At 42.2% G+C, this 17,041-nt stretch overlaps 2 protein-coding genes across 4 annotated transcripts in view; one reads left to right on the top strand and one right to left on the bottom strand.

The window, feature by feature from the left end:
• The window catches only part of psd2 (pleckstrin and Sec7 domain containing 2), a 32,728-nt gene extending 30,618 nt beyond the window's left edge, over positions 1-2,110 (top strand). For 2 of the 3 annotated variants that reach the window (XM_038699492.1, XM_038699491.1), the window contains exon 15: positions 21-2,110. In XM_038699492.1, coding sequence (XP_038555420.1) covers positions 21-251 — 231 coding nt within the window. In that variant the 3' untranslated portion in view covers positions 252-2,110. The remainder of the gene's footprint in view (positions 1-20) is intronic. The other variant, XM_038699493.1, reaches the window with a different exon arrangement.
• Positions 2,111-2,980: 870 nt separating this feature from the next.
• purab (purine-rich element binding protein Ab) lies at positions 2,981-14,234 on the bottom strand. Its single transcript, XM_038699497.1, has 4 exons — positions 13,079-14,234; positions 5,750-5,863; positions 4,790-4,849; positions 2,981-4,700 (listed from the first exon to the last, which is right to left on the bottom strand). Exon 1 carries the CDS (start codon positions 14,146-14,148, stop codon positions 13,303-13,305), a length of 846 nt encoding a protein of 281 aa, XP_038555425.1. The 5' UTR covers positions 14,149-14,234; the 3' UTR covers positions 2,981-4,700; positions 4,790-4,849; positions 5,750-5,863; positions 13,079-13,302.
• Between the last annotated feature and the right edge of the window lie 2,807 nt (positions 14,235-17,041).

Genomic DNA, 17,041 nt, shown 5'->3' with positions numbered 1-17,041 from the left:
CCTCCCCTCTCTCTGAGCAGAAGACTCGGTATGAGACGTACATCAGCCTCCTGCAGGCGAAAATCCGCGCAGAGACGGACGACCTTGAGAAAATCGAGGCCAGCTTCATGGGTGGCCTTATCATGGAGGGTGGCCTGGCCAGCCGCGAATGCCAACTCCGTAAGACGCGGTCCTCCCCGTCCATCAGTCAGGCTCAGGGCGGGCTGAACGGCAAGGCCATTGGATGCACTGCCCCAGGACAGAGGAGCTGAGGGGAGGAAGGAGGACCAGAGCCCACAAACCAACACCTCTCCAGGCCAAACTAGCTTAATCCTCCAACTTCGTATTGGGCTTTTTTTGTTAGTATTTTGTGTTTTGGGCTCCTCCGTTCCTCCTGTTGTACTTCGAGTATGAGAGTGGGCAGCAACAGAGGAAATGACTCTATCACTATCCTTCCCAGAATTTATCAACCCTGGTGATAAGTTTCTGTCCTAGAGAAATAGATGAAGATGATGAAGAGCCCCGCACTTGATACCCAATAAGTAACCCTGCCAAACCTCAGTTCTTTGAACTTTTATTATTGCACATTAAAATGATCCTAACTGTGATCACTATTTATAACGACATCATCAGTATTATTTTGAAATGAAACTCAGAAGGATGCTTTCTTTAGTTGAAATGTGTTGTTAGTTAAGAGCAGAACTTTGAGTAATTTATGTGTTATTTTAAATCCAGATATAGAACAAGCAGAGACAGACTGGTTTGCCGCGGTCCTCCCTGTCTTGTCCTCGTCCTGCAGTGAGGCAGCGATTCAGATGAAGATGGTACTACTGTAGCATTTAGGCCTTTTTTCCCACTCATGTTTACACACCCAGCAACTCACATGATTGTGTATGGACCTACAGTATGGGTGGAGTGAGGTGTGTGAAGATACAACATATCTGTCCCAGAGTTACAAAAACTCTCAAAGAACTTCTCAGAAGGATCAAGTCCTTGCCATGTATAACATATTATTTATTTATTTATTTAATTCTCCAAACCTTTATTCACCCCAGGAAGGGTTTACACTGAGCATGCGTGCTCTTTTTCGGCAATTTCCTTCTTGACATTCATACAGTTACATTCATTTGTAAGTTTAAAGGAGCTGCCAAGTGGAACAGCCGTGGTTTTAGCCGTTCACTAAGCTGCTCCACCAGAGGAACTGGAGGTTGAGTGCCTTACTCAAGGGCACCTTGACACTAGTTGTTGAGGGATTTGGAGAGTGTTAGTCAGTCACTTGTCAGAGAGATCACAAGTCTGTTTCTGAGACTTTTAAGCCACCGCTAGCCCAAATACTGACATGTATTCAATTATTCTGTTTGCTTTCCTTACAACTCAAATCTGAACTGAAGAGGATAACTGTGTGTGTGACTGGATGAAAGCACCGTGCCATGTTCTGTTTTATCCCACAAACCACTCTTCTTATATCACGACAGAGTGCACTGAGCTGATAGAGCTGATGCGTAACAATAAATGGTTGGGTGTGAGGCTTCTAAAGATCGAAATGAAGGGCAGAACGGGAAGGTGTGGGTGGGAGGCACACGGTATGAGTGGGTCAGCTGGTGTATGTGTGTGTGCACATGCATGTGTGCGTGCATTGGCATGCTCTTTTCAAGTGGTTCCAGTTGAGACGCTGTAGGCAACAGGAAGAAATAAATATAGCAGGGTCATGTTTTTGTATGAAGAATTTATTGCGCATGTTTGGTGAGGAACAATCCAATGGCATTCTGCTGAATAAGACTGCCGTCACAACCGGGCCCGTATCTCTCAAAATCATCTTCAGCGCAAAGGGCAGCCACATTCCTTGTGACAACAGATGTACCATAACCTCTAACCAATCCACGTTCTGAATTATAACAACTTAGTGGACGTATTGTAGCTCGTTTGGCCTCGTATTGGGCATTTTACTAGTATTGGTGTACTCCTTCCACTGCCATTGTTCCTAACAGATGAAGATGTTTTTGGGAAAGCAGGCCATGGTGAATCTTAAGACAGAGGCCGGCTGATTGGGGAGTGTAGCAGCAGGACTGCTCCAGCATATTGTTCTTAGGTGAAGAAACATGTCGGCATTCTCGAATGGAGAATGGAACAGCAGCAAAACAACTCTACAAGCAGAGTAGCCATCAAAACATCCTCTACCTGGGGGAGGAGGAGAATAGACGACTTTTCTAAGAAGAGGAGACTGGTTTGGTTTTCTAAGTAAGACCGCCTCTGTCAGCCAAGAACTGGCAAAACAGACATCCAGCACACCTTTTTCCAAACTAACAATATATTAAACTAACAATATATTAAACCTTGTTTCTCATGGAAGGAGGACTTGTGAAACGTTCTGAGGCAGTGGGGATGTGGTGGAGTATCGCTGTTTGTGAGCACCTTAATTGATCCAAACCCATACACAGACACACCTTTCCTCTTTCTATGTAATTTGCTTACGACACAACTGTAGATCAGTGAGCTTAGTGCCCCTCACTCAGCCTCAGTGTGGCACAGAAGCATGTTGACATCACCAGAGCTGTGGATATCGACCGTATGAACAATCATATCTTTGGCTCTGGACACGGCGCTTCTGCTTCTTCCTATATCATATTAATAGTGACTGATGGGATCTGAGATCCTTCTGGGACTTGGCTGGAATCCTGGAACCGGATCCTTGTACAGACCAAAATGCTGAAGTGGAGCTGAGTTTTCAGAGAGGAAGTACCATTTTATAAAGCTGTATTGATAGGATGAATAACTGCTTTCTTACAGGGAGACTTCCCCTTATAGTCACTTTGGCTGTTGTGCTAACCATTGTTTCCCGATGTTCTAGGGTAGGCCTGTGCTGTAATATAGGGTTGTGACAAAAAATATTTGTTGATTGTTATGTTTTATTTAAAAAATGACAACTTCGGCACTTTGATGTCAGCATTGGATCTGTCTGTTTGTTTGTATATCTGAACTGTTTTTGACAGGATGCTCATACTATGTAAAGGACATATTTACTGAATATTTAGTCTGTGCTTCATAAAGTAAGCTTTTATACAGATGACTGTGGTTGTGATTTATTAAGACCGTTAACGCTGTGCTAAAAAAATTGCTTATTTGAGTGCCACAGACATTACTTTGTGTTACCCAACATGGGTAAATGCACTGGAGGATGCTCATTAATGTGCTTAGTCTGCAGAGCTTTAAAGTTAGCATATTAGTCAAATCCATTATAAAACAGCTGTTCACTTGACCAAAGCTTTCAAGTACCTAATAGCCACAGACAATAAATTGTGAGTTTGTAAGAGCATACAGTGTCTACCCATCCTGGAACTGTTGTAGAGTTCACCTTTACAGTACGTATCTCAGCGCTTGGCTGCAACCCAAGTCAGAAGAATACATTCACAAAACTAGCCTAGCATGATATTTAATGTGTTATGGTTTACGTTATGTATCATACCATGACAAATAAACTACATTAACTTCACACAAAAAGGGTGTCTGCATCATAACACCTTTTAAAATTCTGCGTGTAGCACATGTTCTTTTCTTACTTCTAACAAACCGACTACAACTCGTACTACTAACGTTACTTCTTGTTCTTCTTCTTCTTCTTTGTAGGTATTTAACCTAGTGACAAAATGCACTCTGTAGAGCCGTTTGTCCATTTGGGCTACTGTAGAGACATGGCGGTGCAACATGGCAACATGTCTTTATACACCACTGAGATCATTGTTATGGATATTATATTGCATTCCTGTCAATAGATCCTCATAAATATTACACACTGAACCTTTAATACCATAGCATAGTAAGTACATAGTGTGACGGTTATATAGCTACCCGCGTGTGTCTATAAGGAAAGAGCATAGGAAAATATAGAAAGAAAATTTAATTACTACAATATTAATTTTTTTGGAACAGTGGGTGTGTTAAAAATCTCTTCTCTTGTATTTGAATGGAGAGAGCATGTCCAACCCTGTACTTCTGGTGACCCTAAGCAGGGTCATTTTGGAGATAGTGAAGTATTCATAGAACCAGCTACCTGCAATTATAACCTTTATGCATTTTATTTGTACCTCTAGCAACATAATGGGTCGCAGTTCTTTTACTGATAATTAAATACACTCACTGAAACACTCAAATTAAAACTGACTGACCACACATGCCATTTTTACTTCTACTTTGTTTTTGTCTGAGTTCTTAGTGTTGAAAACTTACCTTTAAATTACCTGTGTTTGTCACACAGACTGTATTTAAAGAAGCGGCTCCAAACCTGCAGTATTAAAACATCTACTTTTGATGTAGCAGAAAGATAAAAGATTCTAGTTTGATTTTATATGTATCATTTCATTTTCATACTGTGCAGAAATATTACCTTGATGTATAGATAATGCTGATTTTTTACAGCATTCTCTATACATCAAGGTAATATTTCTGCACAGTATGAAAATCCCCATGTAAAGTGCAAAAGAACTTCTGTACAATACAAATCACTACTGTACACAATAAATGTAATTGGCCAATAACCTGAAGAGAACACTGCGCGCAAAGATTTAAAAGGTTCAATCAGCAATATATTAAAATCAAGGACCCCTGCAAACCGAGGCAGTCCTTACTTGGTCAGACAGATTGGACGGCCACTGAACAAGGATCACTTGAGGTGGAGCAAAGTTCCCGGAAACAGACGTCAGCTGGCATTCATCAGCAGTTACCAGCTGTGGGGTAAAATTACTTTGAACATTTTTAGCTACTTGTGCACATGCAATATAATTTTCCATCAGCGATAAAGAAACAGGAAGCTTACCAACTGTATCACTGGAACCAGTCAATAGGGACAAAGCTTGAGTGTGGTATGATGATGGGCCTGGTATAAAACAAAAACATTAACATTTGTTGTGATTTGTTGGTTTATTAATTTTGAGGTAGATTAGATTAAAGCATTAATCATTAGATCTTAATCATACATATGGTCAATTTGTTGTAAATAAACACATGGGCTAATAATGTACAATTGGCAACTTATAGTTAACTTAACAGCAACAGTATCCAAGTACAAGAAGATAACAGTGAATTGTGATTTAGTTTAGTTTACTACTTTATTTGACAGGGGCAGTGTATAGTAACAACATTTCTGAAAATTAAAACACATTTTTATTTGCTGGAGTACAAATACACAGTGTACAGGCTGCACACAAAACTATTATTATATTAACTATATAAAAATGAAGGCAGTGGGGACATTTTCACTTACCAGTGCTTTCATCATTTCTTCCACCATCACCAAAATAGCCCCACTTCATTCCTGAATATGTTTTTTTATTTATTTATTGTAAACAGAAAATAATGCTTCGTTAATTAATGTAAATTAGGGGTAAATCTATTCAGCTTTATGCTTAGTATGTATTTGTTTTAGTTTCTAATCTAACTAAATGTAATTATTGAGCCTTGTTGCTTTTGGACACACGCAGAAGATCTCGTTACTTTTCCCTGTGGAAAGGCCAACAGACAGACGGGACGTGGCTATACCGGATACACCTGCATCCACATGTGTTTACAACCTTTTAAAAAGGTCTTATTAAAAAACTGAAGCGTTTTGTCGCTAGAAGTTCATCATCTGGTAAGGATTACATTACTTAACACACCTTATGCTTGTTGTTTCTTTCCTTCATTAACTATCTTCTTTTCCAGCGCCTGATGGGTTTATTCTTTACATGTTTTATATCCGGGTTCTTCTGGTGGAAACGTGGCTTTGGTCTTTACCTACCTGCCCACTCATTAAAGTTCACTCGCTCGGGTAGGAGGGCGGGGTCGGGTACAGGCTGCGACGCATTACGTACGTCACTGGTTACCAGTTTTGAATCAAACAAACTTGATGATCCTAAAAAGCAAAGAAAACAAAACAAACTTGATGATCCCTGGCTTATCACCCAATTACAAAAGACTGTCAGTAGCTAGCGTTACATTATCAACAAGAAGTAGCAAAATAACTCTGTGGTCACGAAATTGCTGGAAGAGCATGAAAGTAAGATTTATGCTTTACTCTGTTACTCTATCTTGAGTAAACTTTGCAGGTATGTTACCAATAAAATTAACAATGGCTCTGTTCCTTTTAAGGGTAGCAGTATAGTTAGTAAAATTAAAAGCAGTTGCAAGAGCCGTTATTCAGCTGCAACGTTTGGAAATCACAAAAACAACTGCATCATGTGAAAAAATTTAAGAAAATAATCAAATGTAATTGTTTTTTTTTATTGCTTTATCTTTTTAATTCAATATGATACACAATATGTTGTGACCGCCTAGCTTGTTTTATTTAAGTGTGTCTTATTATCCACATGGTTTTTGTCAAAAGCATGTGTTTTCATGTAACCGTGCCAAAATAAAGTGTAAGTTAATTTGCCAGCTTGGTGTTTAAAGGGGAAGGTGAACCCAGTATGTTCCTGCTCTTAAAGCTTTTTAAATAACCCCAGCTAGTTTATAACAGAGCCCAAACACTAGACCACATACATGAACCCAAAATGTACTTAAATTGAATTTGACTTTCACTTCCCCTTAGACTGTAATTGCATTATTTTGATATAGCACAGACGAGTGCAAAGAGGCCTCAGAATTGAAAAAGCAGGCACTTTATTTTTCAAATGAAATGGATACCTTCTGAAAATGTTAAGAAATGGCTATACCAAACCCCTGTAGGCTATATGACCACTCTATTGTCAATGTAATAATGGAAGGGTCAGAGTCACTCCTTGAAATGTTTACAGCACTTCACAAATTCCTACAAAACATGTCCATTATTGAGCAGTGTCTTGTTAATAATATGAACTAAATCATTTTATGGTTGAAATACCACATGAATCATCCTAATATATTACCAGTTTGTTCCCATAGCTCCCTCTGTTCTTCATATTACCGTCACCAAATCTGCTGGTTATAATGTGAATTTAATGTGAATTGCCATTGGTTTTATTGCTTTTGGTGTGCTGACCTGTTGCCTACACTGCCAACTGAAAAATCCTCACCTGGCCGATAACAGTTAATACTGTTTTGTCAACAGCGTGTCCTCTTTCCCACAGTGGCAACAATCCGGCACTCTAAATTTGATTTCCACATGGAAGTCAAAAGCAGATGTCTGGTACACTGTTTAAAATCTGATCTTTGTTTCCATCTGTTCTTGCCCTCCTATTGTGCTCTGTGCATTTTTTATTCATTAATAAAGAAGCTTTCCAAGGACATCTGATAGATAAATCCTTTAAACATAAAATAATTATCATCATTACAGTATCTACACCGTATCAATATAAGTATCTAAACAATGTTCCATCCATCTTCATCCATTTATCCGGGGTCAGGTCGCGGGGCTAAACAATGTTAATTTACATAAAGATAGCAAAGGCTATTTCAACATTTAAGATTTTCAATATAATAAGTCAACAGTCTTATTTTACTTAGTAAGTCCATCCCTGCTAAACATGGTTGACTGTAGTGTTGAGACAGTTGTGCAGAGACAGGGACGTGTGGAATGACTTTTTATTGCGCGATTAGTCATTTTTCAGACAACAAGGCTCCCCCAACATTAAAACAAACAGCAATGTACAAAACAGCACACCTTTTTTTTGCCATCAACGGAAATTTAATAAGGTAGTGAGAGTACATAACAGAAAGTAATGAAGTGTAAGGACGCGAGTTATGATGATGTTGAGATGTATAGGATGAGCTTGATGTCAAAGCCAAAGTAAGCACCATCGTCATGTTGTCAGGAAAGGCCATATTTCAGTAAGAAATATTCTAGAAGGGGTGAGGAGAGGTTAAACATGATACAAGAGGGTTGTTATCACAGTTTTCAGACATTTTTACCAACTAAAAAAAAAAAGAGAACAATATCGGTGTAGCACTACTTTATCATGCAATTTACTTTAGTAAACCTTCTGACACACAGACAAAATATACTTCAATAAGTAGAACTCAATACATCTCTGTCCAGCAATAGTCACAAAGCCTGTAATTTATACTCTTTGAATGTGAGATCCCTATCAAAAATAATATGCAGATTTTTATTTTTCTTAATATATCTAAAGTGCAAGTATTTATCCATTTTTATTCAATGCTTTTGTAAGTATAAAATACAAAGGAAAAAAACAGCAATATGTTTTTCCTGTTTACATGTTATATTTTTCTGAAAGGAGGAGCATCATATATAACAAACCATATATATATATATATACATACACACACACGCCACAGATAAAATAGTTTTGAAAGATACAACATATTATCTCATATGGGGATGGTAAAGGGATTTAGACCAAACGGTGACATGGGATATGTTCATTGTGCATTGACCCCACCCCTTGAAATCCAGGATCCATTTCCCAACATCTTGAAAGAATGTCTTTATAACTATACACAACAGGAGCCTATACAGTCTGCAAACATGATGGACCCTACTACTCGGTGCGTGTGCAAACAGAAGACGTGCTGAATGGACTCCTCTGTCAGTGGTTTGTGATGAGTCATATAGTGCTTGGCTTTGACCAGAGGCTGCGATTGGCTGTGTGATTAACCAGGAACTCTGAATGGCCAATGAAAGACTACAACACTGAAACCAGAAACAGAGCAGATTTGGTTGTCTGGAATATTTTATGGAAGTTCAGTCTGTTTTAAGTCAGTATTTGTACCGTTTGGTAGAGGCGGGTACCCACCACCCACATTTCAATTGTGGAAGTTTGCTGTTATAAGTCATGTACATGTGGCTGTTTGAATGCTGTCAGAAGGAACAAGCAGACGAAGCATCTACAGCTGGAGCCATCATAGCAATCTGCATTTGAGTACATGCAACAAGTAGCTACTTTTGGGTTGTGTATACAATGTAATTTTATATTTTTATCTTATATTTCCATCAGTTGAAATGTTAAGGAATGATCTGGTCATCTGTTGTTTAAGCAACAAAAGAAATAAACTACTTTAAATAAAATTAGACAAAAGGAACACTGCAGTAGTAACAGACAAAAGGCAGGATAACTTCATGATTAGGGATTGCTACGATGGCTACCGCTGTGTAATAAATGAAAACATAATTCTCGTCAATGCTAACAGCTTCGGTGCATCGCCATCCATATACACTGAACTTAGCCAGTGCTGCTGGGGACAGCGCACAGCTTGACCACTGACGCTTATACAGAACACAAGACGAAAAACATCTGCCTACCATTTTGCATTTGAGTCCCAGAAATGGATGACCGTGGAATGTGGGCACAACATGGCTGCAAGGTCACTCAGGGTTTTGCTGTGACATTGGGTGAGCTCTCATAAACTGAGAAATCAGACTCGATCACACTGTTTTCAGCAAAATCACAGGTGGCCCTCCTCCTCTGTACCTCAGATACAGCTACGACCCAAAATGGACGAGTCATGTTTCACAATGGGATCGTTCTGCTCTCAAAACACAACAAAACAAATCAACACTTCTTTTAATCTTTAAGAAAATGTGTGCATTTTACAGAGTGAGGCATTCGAGCAGGTTCGACTTATATTTGGCCATCAGAGTAAGAGAAAGACAGAAAGGAAGTGTTGTATTTCCAGTCTTCATGTAGCATGAGCCTCCTGGAGGCTAGAACACTTTAGGGAACAAGTGCTATATCAAAATAGAGAGTCCAGACTCATGTTGAACTCAAGATGAACTCAGACTGACCTCAGATGTGCTTTGCTGGGCACATAGTCATAGGTGGCTTGTTATGTGTGTTTAATGGAAATGGGCTTTTTATAATTCACTGTGCAGTGTGAGGAAATATTGTCATCTCCGCAAGAGGGCAAAGAAATTTCCTGCTCTTCGCCAAAGCAGAGAGAAAAGTCCTAACTGGATCTGACTGACAGCCGGGTCAGTAGGTCATGGTAGGCTGCCGCTGGTAAGCTCCTACAGTGCAGTGCCAGGCTTCATCAGGCCTTTCACCAACACTCAAACAACAAACAAACCTGGGCCAAAAATGTCCTGCGTGGAACAGATGGGATTTTCTGGAACATTTTTCTTGGCTCTATTGCCACAGGCACGCCCAATCAAACGCAGCTCTACGTTTAAAAACAAGGGACTTCTGATACAGTTTCAGTCCAGGTGTGCTTTGGGGGAATTCTGCTTCAGTCTAGCCTCAGCTATCCCACGTCTGGTAGGCCCAGGCTGTAACTACATTAGCAGCTTTTATCCAGCTGAAGCTAAAGCTGCAATCCATGCAGCCTGTGTTTCCCCTTAGTGCCACCACTCTGACAGGGCCTGGGACCAGGCTCAGACATACCCGCTGTGGCAGGCCAACCTGTTTTAAATAAAGCTGATAGGTGAACTAACCACTTGGAGTATATTGATTTTTAACTAGCACTTCACTGACAGCCTAGAGGTCGACTGGGTCAAAAAGAGGGAATGGACTGTGTGTCTGACAGAGCGTATTTGGGCATGTTTTGCTGCATGGACAATGAGCCAGGGCCTTTTTAATGCTTTGAATTCCGAGAGGGGGAGAGGAGCAGACCTGAGATCCGAGTCTGCCCATGTTAGAAAGAAGCATAGTGATCCTCATTGTCAAAACAACAAACTCCTCCGTCCTTTGGGTCTGCTGCAGTTGATCCCTATCGCCTAACTCAAGTGAAACCCGTGACTGCCAAAGTCAAAATGTAGTTCACCTGTCTTGCGATCGGCAGTCCCGGGTGAGAGAGGCTCCAAACACACAGTTTCCTGGATTCTAATGACGGGAGGCCTTGTGCAGTTCTAGACACCATTCAAAATACTTTAGTGGCCTCCCAAACACTCAGATAGCAACAAGAGGCCTCGACAGGGAGAGACTGTGTGTGTGTGTGTGTGTGTGTGTGTGTGTGTGTGTGTGTGTGTGAGTCAACCACCCCTGGACCCAAGCCCCAAGATACTATTCAACCTTAGTGTAGGCCACTGCAGAGTGCCTGACATGGAGACAGTTAGAGGGTGTTAACTGTCTTCGTTGTGTGTGTGTGTGTGTGTGTGTGTGTGTGCCTTAGGGGAGGAACTAGGAGGGGAAGGGTTTTTCTCTGGGGTGACTCCGTAGGGGGACGTAAAACACCCGAACTAGTCTACGCGCACTGATGACAGACAAGGCAGCCTACTGGTTTACAGAACGTGACAAATACGTGAAAAATACCCCACTACTAGTCTGACTTTTTTTTTTTCCACTTTGAGCAAGTGCTTGAGAAGAAAGTCTTCACATTTCGGAAATAAAATGCAGATGCATCAACCTCATTGTCATGCTTTCGAACATCTACTGATCACATAGCCTATACATTTTTTCGTCTTTTAATAGTCTATACATGTGATACAATGCCGCAATTGGCACGTACACAATATTGCACACTAATATGAAACATCCTACACTAGTCAGTGTCTTCCTCTCTGCCTGGGAGGGAGAAACCTGACACGTTTTGGACAACATAATGTGGAGAAAAGAACTTTGAAGGGAAAAAAAAGAGCATCAGAATAAAAATAAAAGTGACATATTCTGAGCGGCGAGGCCCCCAAGGAGCGATCAAGGGGCTGTAGCACCATAAAGAGATAGATACTGCCTCGGCCCTGCACTGATAGGCCTCTACATCCACTGGACTGCACTCAGACTGACGGCGTGGGACCGGCCGGCCGGCCTGCATGGCTGGCTGGCTGCCTGGCTCTTTAACAGCATCCATCTCAGCTCTGACGAATAGCCTCATCCAGCCGCTCCAGATTTAGTTTTGTTGTTGTTGCTGTTTTTTTCATTGTTTATTGTTTTTTTACATCATGGTGCATATGGTGTGCAAAGCCACGCGCAACATCTCCAGATGAATCTCCATGGTGACACCCAGTGCTACCACAGGCAGTACATCCTGGGTCGTACTCCTGGTCCACAGAGATGCATCTCTACTCTGAGAGAGGCCACCAGGCCAGGGGCGAAGCTAAAAATTCTGGGCTCCAGGGTGCCATAACACACTGAACCCCCTCCTGTTTCACACAATTACACTTCCTCTATCTGAAGGGCCCGATCTGTTTCTGCCCACTACCATAGTTGGCCTCCAAGCTCCCAGCAGCCTTTCAGCATACTTTTGCTGTTGCAACCCATGCTCCATGCACCACAGGGGTGTGAAACCTGCAGCCCTGGTGAGTATATATTTCGGCCTACATAACTGCACTCGTAAATGAAAACGTACAGCGGTCGAGGTCACAGACCATCCACGTGAGAACACGTAAACGAGTGGAGTGTATAAGGCACGGGTCGTAATGACGTCAGAGAGGATGCGCTGCCTCACCGCACGCTGCGCTGACGCGTCTTTTTTTGTTTTGTTTCCACGCCTTGCGCTCCCACAAGTGGACCTTATCCTTTTGCATCCCCCACCCTCCCAGAGGAAAAAAATCAACAAAGTAACAAAGAAAAAACTTAACCCACAGAAAACGTGGGTATCTTAATAAGGATTTTTTACAGCTGATTCACAAAATCATAATTAGTACATCTAAGTTAGCACTTTTTTCATTTACGTTTATATGGACATGGTGCAAGAGGGTTGATATTCATTATAGTAGCTTAGAGATTTATCCCATTTGTTTGAGGCAGCACAAAATAGGCTATTTATTTATTTATTTATTTGAGTCTCAACCTTCCCATAATGGCATGATAGAAATGCTTTCATTAGCCTACTACGTTTTAGGTCAAATTGAAGACTATAGCCTACTTTGCCAAACTTCTTTTCAAAACGCATGCTGACAGGTGTTTACAGGCCTGTAGTGCAGCGTTCTGTAATTCATACACTTTTAGAGCGCTTTCATATTTATTCTGCGTACCTTTATAATAAACTATACATCTGGTATCAGATTTTGGTTTCATAAAGTCCATAATATATTCTCTTTGTGCTGATGTCAAATGCTCGTTCTACATGAAGACTGTCATTTTATATAATAGACCTCTGGTTGTATTTTTGATTAAATCTTAGTATATGACCAGTTTGAAAACATTTAAACATTTTTTCTCGAAATAGCTTTGATGTGTGCAAAATCTGTCATTTGATAGAGATATAAACACTCTGGTCATTGTCATTTAAATCAAGTAGGAAACAGTTCATATCTTACAGTTCAATCCTTGATAGCAGCGGCTTACTGTCACATGGGTGGTAAGTGGGGTGACATCCAGTAAAATGAGCGAGGAGACAGCAGAGGTGCTGCCATGTCTGTGGAGGTTGTGTGTGGGGTGATTCCCTTGGAAATTCTCTTTCAATTTTCGGTTCAAAGTCTCGTTTTCTCTCAGAGTTCAGTTTTGTCTTTGTTGTTTCATTTCTGCTCTCTTAAAATCCGCGTCAGTCATCGTCGCCCTCATCTCCGCCGTGCGGGCCCTCAGGTAGCAGTTCGGAGGCCCGTTTCTCTCTACTCCTCTCCTGGATCTTTCTCATTTCCTCCGCGTATTTACAGAAGGTGTTGCCGAATTTGGACCACACTTTGCACGGAACCGTAATGGAGTTCCGGTACGTGGGCTTCACCTCGCTGACCCGCATGAAGACCCCGTACTTATTGGAGCCCACGTCAAAGAAGAAGCGCTTGTTGTCGACTGTGAGCGAGGTGCCCTCGGGGAGCTCTGCCGGCTCCTCGTCCACGCCGTAGTCGTCGATGAGTTTGGCCAAAGCGTCGCGGAACTCAATGAGACCTTGCGCCGGCAGAGCGATAGTCTGGCCTTGCGCGCTTCCCAATCCGGGCCCCCGATTAACGGTCTGCCGGATCCTCAGGAACCGCCCCCTCTGGTTCTCTTTCAGATCCATGTAATATTTCCGATTCTCCCGCACCAGGAATTCGCTCTTGAGCGCCCGCCGGGGCTCATCCTGCACTATGTCCGGGTTGGTCGGGCCCAGCTGGGCGTAATGTTCAATAAAGTCCCCGAGATAATCGCGGAACTCCACGGCCACCGACATGGAGAGAGTGAGGCGGCTCTTGTTCCCCCCAGCCCCGACCTCGGCTATCTTTAGGAAGCGGCCTTTAACATTCTGCTTCACGTCAAGGTAGAAGCGCTTGTTCTGGATGTCGACGCGCTTGGAGGCGAGCTCCTCGGTGTCGTGCTGCAGCCGGGACATGGCGCCCATCGCACCCGGGGGCAGCGTGCCGGGGCCTGCGGTGGGCCCTCCGTGGTCACTGCCACTGTCTCTGTCCGCCATGATGCTGCCTCCCTGCTTTACCTTCCACCGTCTCCCTCTGCCTGCTGCAACCTCGACTGCCCGTCAAACCACTCCGCCGCTCTATCGCGAGACGAGAGAGGAGAAGAGAATGAAAAAAATGAAAGCAACTGTAGATAGTGTTACTGTAGTACTCCAGGCGGGCTGCGTTCAAGACAGTCGCGCTGTTTTTGCAACGTTTAGCAGATTTTTCACTTTAGCCTTTAGTATAGCCGTGTATTGCAACTGAAAGTTAACCCCCACCCATGTGAGCCTAAAACACTGCAGTAGGCCTACTAACATCAACACAGATAGATAGATAGATAGATAGTGTCTAAACAGTGCACAGAACAGGGACAAGTCATACCTGAGGGTTGTTGGTTTGAGTGTTTCAGCACCACGGACAGTTGTTTGGGGCTTTCAGCACCACGGACAGCGAACCCGGACAGTCCCTGTGGAAGGAGACGGAGAGAGGGAGCAGGATGAAAGAGAAATTTCTCAATGAACAGTAAATGATAGCGATGTGTGGGAGTCAGAGGGAGGGGGCTGATACACTGTAAAGCATCACGAATCATTACCCTATGATTGGACTTCTCAGTGTCCTTAAATTAGTTCATCAGTGGACTGTAGCAAAAAGCCAATAGTTTAATTAAAAACTCTTATCTTGGACAATCAACTTGTCAGAAAAAAAGAAAAAAAGAATGAACTCACATACAGTAAATGTACATAGAAGTTAGAAAACCAGCAAAATACAGCCATGTAATTATACAATAATTCCTGTAACATCCCACTATATCCTCATTTCAGTCTCAAGTTTGACTAAATCCCAGTAAAAAAGGTCATATTCGGTCCAACAACAGCAACAACAAATGTCCCAGGTGACGTTATGAGGTCTTCAGCCTTCATGGGCCTGGGGGGGTAAAACAGACCTCAAGGAGAAGAATGATGTTGATGTGAGACTTGATTAATGCGGATACGAATGGAACAGCTTCATGAGATTCGACGCCGATGGTATTATTAATGATGATATTATAAATAATAAGAGATAGCATCTGGAATTGGAGCACAACACCATATGCTTTAATTCATAGACTTAACAGTAGTATTTGTTTAAGGAAATGTCTGAAATGAAAACATGTCCTTTAGCAAACTCTCCGTACTGTGTCAGTAGATATCTGACACAAATTCCCTATGGACCAAATAATAATAAAAGCCGAATTCTTTTAAAACTGACCAACTACTTTAAAACTATCCTAACATTGATTTATGAACTGGTAAAAGACATGTTTAAAAAATATTTTTATTCATGAGTATTGCTGGTGTAGAAAATAGGGGAGAGAGGGCTGCAAAGAAAAAATCTGGAACAAGTGTACAAAGTCTAACAGTAACAAAAAAAAACAGCTTTGTAACTACAACTAGAGTGTTTTAGCATCACAGTTAAGGACCCTGATAGTGGAGCAGTTTGGACTGCAAGTGTATCACGAGAGACCAATTTAAGTGACCCTGCTGAAATGCCGGTGCATTACCAAAAACAGCCCCTCTAATAATTCCCACAGGTTCACCACGAGTATCAGGGGCAATGTGGAGGCCACCCGGGGTCAGTCAGCAGGGATCGTTTTTTTACTCCCGTTTGCTTTGTCAACAATGATTTGCTTTCAAGGCTAATTTGGAAATTCCTAAATTGTGTGCGGGGTCTCTGAATGGGGGCTCTGAGTGGCTGAATGAATGACGGAAAAACAGATCGTGAATGGATGGGCAATGGGTGGAGTGGTATAGGGGTGGGTCACTGGACGGATCACAGACGCTGAAGGTCCTGTATTTCCCTCTTGAAATGCTGTGGAGAACCTCAAACTGGAGTCCCAGTAATGTGGAACCATCCACATGTGACTAAGAAAAGATAAACCCAGCAGGTTTTGTTGCATTTAGCACCATGGACAGCACTGAATCTGTTTGTACTTCCAGATATAGGGGTTGACTCTTTTAGGTTAATGTATTACAGTAAAGAATGACACATTTAGTGAGGACACCGACCTTTATTGCAGAAACTGGCTGTGGCCTTGAGTTTGCATGAGGTGCCATGTGATTGGCCTATTGGGACAGAGCACTAAATCTGTCAAGCCTTTCAGCACCATGGACAGAGACTGGTCCCTGAGGTGACCTGCTGATGGTCAAACATGTGGATGAAGCCATGATGTAGGTGCATACTGTGATGAAATGGCCTCTCTACATATTCTTTATCATCTCAGTCATCTATAGTAAAAAATGTCCACGTCCCATAAATGAGCTTATATCTTATCCCTTTCTCAGCATGGAAATCGAAAGGCTTTCTGACCTCTAGCGAAGGACGCACAGCTCCTGACAGGGGGAGAAAGGCGAATCTTATGAATGGCTTGATTGATTGATACAGAGATGGAGGCAGGGACTGGTTTGCTGTGGAGGGAGGAGGGTATTCTTGTGGTCACCATAAAAAGCCCGAGTATAGTGTGTAAAGCTCTCATTTCATTGGTGGAGATGCATTCAATGAAAAAAAGTGGTTTTATTAGCTGTAGCTGAGCAGGATTGGCAAAATATTTGGGTAGGATGTCTTTGCAGAACCCGCAGGTTGAAGTAACTGATGCTCCCACGTGTTGCCATAGAGTCCTCAAACTGTACAGTATCCCAAGACAATAGTGAACTGCAGTGACTCAAATAATAGTGGGGAAAATGTCAGTGTGCTGACACACTTTGTGCTCTCTTGCAGCGTGCAGTGAGCATATAGATGTCTGAGGGCAAGACTCGAAACTCCCAGCTTGCCTCGCCATGCTGAGGAATCCATTGAGAGAATTTCGCAGCGTTAGTCATCACAACAAGTATCCGCAGTGTGTGTAGTAGTCGCCTATAGCCTCTCTTGCACCTC

This window comes from Micropterus salmoides, unplaced genomic scaffold, assembly GCF_014851395.1.
Source record: "Micropterus salmoides isolate LMB-PRFRI ecotype aquatic unplaced genomic scaffold, ASM1485139v1 Ms_hic_scaffold_5, whole genome shotgun sequence".
Classification (NCBI taxonomy): Eukaryota; Metazoa; Chordata; class Actinopteri; order Centrarchiformes; family Centrarchidae; genus Micropterus; species Micropterus salmoides.
The sequence above is the reverse complement of the archived record's forward strand: the minus strand, read 5'-3'. Positions and strand labels throughout refer to the sequence as shown.